General features: G+C 65.0%; 2 protein-coding genes across 2 annotated transcripts in view; one reads left to right on the top strand and one right to left on the bottom strand.

Moving 5' to 3' along the window:
* Positions 1 to 324: 324 nt before the first annotated feature.
* On the top strand, positions 325 to 1,023 carry AMSG_07159 (uncharacterized protein). Its single transcript, XM_013901163.1, has 2 exons — positions 325 to 606; positions 753 to 1,023. Exons 1-2 carry the CDS (start codon positions 562 to 564, stop codon positions 981 to 983), a joined length of 276 nt encoding a protein of 91 aa, XP_013756617.1. The 5' UTR covers positions 325 to 561; the 3' UTR covers positions 984 to 1,023.
* A 7-nt stretch (positions 1,024 to 1,030) lies between these two features.
* Positions 1,031 to 3,602, bottom strand: part of AMSG_07158 (uncharacterized protein) — a gene marked incomplete at both ends in the record, with an annotated part of 2,709 nt that continues 137 nt past the window's right edge. The window contains one exon of the mRNA XM_013901162.1: positions 1,031 to 3,302. Within this exon, the coding sequence (XP_013756616.1) occupies positions 1,031 to 3,302 (2,272 nt within the window). The remainder of the gene's footprint in view (positions 3,303 to 3,602) is intronic.

The raw sequence follows: 3,602 nt of genomic DNA, 5'->3' as shown, positions 1-3,602 counted from the left end.
ATATTTCATGCGCCCGCCCCTCCCTCTCGCTGATCACCCCCCTTGTCGTCCCTTCCCCCCCCCCCAACCATTACCTCCATCCATGAGGAGCCCACCTACCCTTTAACCCCCTTCTGCACACACCAGAGGTGTAGATGCCCCTCTCTATTCTTCCTCTGTGTACCTTTTTTCCCCTTGTCGCCCTCTCCGTCCCTTCCCTGTACCCCCGAGTCTCTTCGGGAGGCGGTCGCGGTCGTTCCTTGCCGCGCCCGTGATCACCGCCCCACCCTATCCGCACACACTCCCCTCCACCGCGCATACGTGCACAAGGTGGTGGGGGGGGGGGGGGGGGGGCGATTGGGAGGGGGCATGGGGATGTCTGGGGATGAATGGATGCTGTGTCTGTGTCGGGATTGGAACGGGTTGATGTGGTTGATATGGTTGCATGTGGATGTGGTATGTAGCCTTGTGGTCTGGTCTGTCTGACGCAAGCCATGGCCGACCAAGACACATCCCTCTGATTGCGGGTGTACTCACAGAAAGCCGAGGTACGATGATGGTGAACAGGCGTGTGGTGACGTGATGAAGCTGCAGATCAAGGTCGACGAGAACGGTGTTATCGCTGATGTACGTGATTGAGTGATGAGAGGATGGGGGGGGGGGGGCGCGGCGAGGCGGTGGAAGGTTGAGACCGGGTGACGCGACGCTGGTGGTGAGTATTGCCGCTACTTGTCTTACATGTAATCATGTTGTGTTGCTGCGGACGTGGGTAGGCCAAGTTCCGTACTTTCGGTTGCGGGTCGGCGATCGCGTCGTCGTCACTGGCGACCGAGTGGGTGATCGGCAAGACGGTTGAGGAGGCTGCGGCGATCAAGAACGCCGAAATTGCCAAGTACCTCTCGCTGCCGCCTGTCAAGCGCCACTGCTCGATGCTTGCCGAGGACGCCATCAAGACTGCACTCCACGACTACAAGGAGAAGCTGGAGAAGAAGACCCAGAACTAGGCGTAGAGTGTGTGCTGCCGGATAAACTGTTTCTCCCACCTGCTAGCTCACGCCAGCCGCTCGCGCAAGCAGGCCACCACGGTCTCAAGGCTAGCGTCGACGTCATCAACTCGAGCCACGACGTCGCACGCCGAGTCAAGGAGGACGGTGGCCTCCATTTCGCGGACCAGCTCGACGTTGCGCGGCGCGTCGCGAGTTGCAGCCTCAAGGCAGAAGAGCATGGAGGCGGCAATCTGCAGGCCGTGCTCCTCATCCAGCTTGGACGTTGTCGCGAGATGCAGCCATCCGACGACTCGCAGCAGCGCCTCGTGCATCATGGTTCTCTGGAACGGGGCGCGGGTGGCCATGGCAGCTAGGATGTCAGCCGCGGCAGCAGCCTGGCGCGCTGCGCCGCGTGCCACCTCTAGATACGTCACCAGCAGTGGGACGTAGTGCTCGAGGCGGGCGGCATTGTTGACGTGCTCGCGGGCGAGGATGACAAGGGCAGCGCCGACAGACTCGACCAGATCGTCGCGGTCGAGCATGTTGATCATGTCACGGATGAGGGTGGTCTCGCCGGCAGCGTCGGCCAGCTGCGGCTGGCCGTCGACCAGCGCCATGAGGGTGTTGACTGCAGCGACATGGACAGCGGTGGCGCGCGATGGCCGGCGCAGCGTCCGTACCAGGACCTGCAGCGCGCCAGCGGCGGCAGCGGCCTGGACATTGACCGACGAGCCACTGCAGATTTCGGCAAGCGCTGAAAAGGCGGCCGGAGACTGGCGCGCCTTGACAAGAGCCACAAACGCCGGCACACCCGAAGCGGCCGCCAGCGCCGCCCGCACCCGGGCATCCTCCATGCAGGCAAAGCCAAGGGTGTTGGCGGCAGCCGCCTTGACACCCATCGACGATCCCGACATGTGTGCGAGAACACGCATCGGGCCGTGAGCTTCCAGAAAGGCATCCATCGCTTGAGGGCAGGCTGCCAGCGCACCGCGAAGCGCTGCAAAGACAAGCAGCCGTGTCCGGTCACGAGCCGTGGTCAGCGACGCCAGCAACTGCATGAGGCACGCAAGGCCGCCGGCGTCGACAAAAGCACAGCGGAGGATGGCGAGGGCGCCATCGCTCGGGCTCCGCAGCAGCTGTGCCAGGAACCGCAACACCCGCTCGAGCTGCCGGCTCCCTTTGGCCTCGAGCAGCGCCACCGGCGCGTCGAGGCCGTTGCACTCGGCCAGCGCGGCAGCGGCCTCGGTCGACGCCACCACCAAAACCAGCAGCAGCTGGGTGATGGGCACAATTTCTGCAGCCCGCACCGAGAGCATGGAATCTGCGCGATCTTCTCTCGGGAGGCCAAAGGCCCGGGCGTTGCGGCGGTGCGAGGCCTCGAGGCGGGCGGCAATCGACGACGGCAGATAGTTGAACCGCTCGTTGTCGACAACAGCATTGAGGAGCTGGACCAGAAGCGGCACGCCCGAAAACTCAATAGCAAAGATCTCGGCCATGGCCGCCCGCTCCTCGACGGACTCTAGCGAGTCAAGGAGCTGCCGGAGGTCGGTACAGACCTTGATGCGGCTCGCCGAGTTGGAGTTGGTGAGCATGCGAATGGCGCCGATGATGGCCTGGCGCACGTGGTCGGGCGCAGCGACCCGGAGCGAGCGACGCGCCCGAGGGCCAGCCGACGTCGGACGTGGCGATGCAGCCGCTAACGGCGCAGCCGATACTGACACGCGGTCACTGCCCTGGATAGGCGCCGATGGCGGGCGCGGCGGGCGGCTCAAGCTCATCGGTGTCGACGCGATGTACACGCCCGGCGCGGCCTGCGAGTGCGAGGATTGGCGGCGGATCGAGGTGATCGGCCGGAACCGTGGATCACCATGCGCTGTCGAGGGACGGGCCTGGGAGTGCGGGCGGTGCTGAGGCGTGCGCGAGCGGGCCCAGGCGCCGCCACCATGGCGAACGACCGGAGTGTATGCGCGGACCATAAAGCCCGAACCCCAGCGCTGGCTGGAGGCAAGCGTAGCCGATCCTGGCGCCGCCGCTGAGACTGTGACTGACTTTCCTGCCGCCAGCCGCCACGAGGCGTGCGCGCTCCGATCACGGCCAGCAGCAGCCGACGACGGGCGACCGCCCCGCGAGCGAGTCCTTGCCCGCAATCCGGCGCGTGTCCGGGACCGGCGTGCGGGCTCGGGCTCAACCAGCTCGACGAGAACCAGAGCATCGTCGGCCAGCGCGGCATCCTGCTCCACAGGTGGCGGCGTGGGCCGCAAGCGAGCCGTCTGCTGCAGAGCGTCCGAGTTGATGGTGGCCAGAGCCTCGGCCGCGGCGGCAGCAAACAGGCCGCCACTGCCCGGCTGCGGCCCAGCAGGCGGAGGCGTGGACTGAGCAGAAGCCGCCACCGCTGCTGCCGTCCGGTGTCGTTGGCGAACAGGCATAGAGAAAGGGAGGGAGTGAGGGAGGGAGGAGGTGAGAGGTGGGGCAGGTGGGGGGGGGGGCTCGGGGGAACCCTAACCCTATCCCTAACCCTAACCCTTAACCTTAACCCTAACCCTAACGCTAACCTTAACCCTAACCCTAACCCTAACCCTAACCCTAACCCTAAATCCTAACCCTAACCCCAAACCCTAACCCTAACCCTAACTGTAG

Source organism: Thecamonas trahens, assembly GCF_000142905.1.
Source record: "Thecamonas trahens ATCC 50062 unplaced genomic scaffold supercont1.31, whole genome shotgun sequence".
Taxonomy (NCBI): Eukaryota; order Apusomonadida; family Apusomonadidae; genus Thecamonas; species Thecamonas trahens.
The sequence above is the reverse complement of the archived record's forward strand: the minus strand, read 5'-3'. Positions and strand labels throughout refer to the sequence as shown.

Excerpts from the sequence above, each read along its gene's own strand:
- AMSG_07159 (XM_013901163.1), top strand. The coding sequence starts at position 562 with ATGAAGCTGCAGATCAAGGTCGACGAGAACGGTGTTATCGCTGAT. Across the intron at positions 607-752 it reads AGAACGGTGTTATCGCTGAT|GCCAAGTTCCGTACTTTCGG; the intron begins GTACGTGATTGA and ends GGACGTGGGTAG.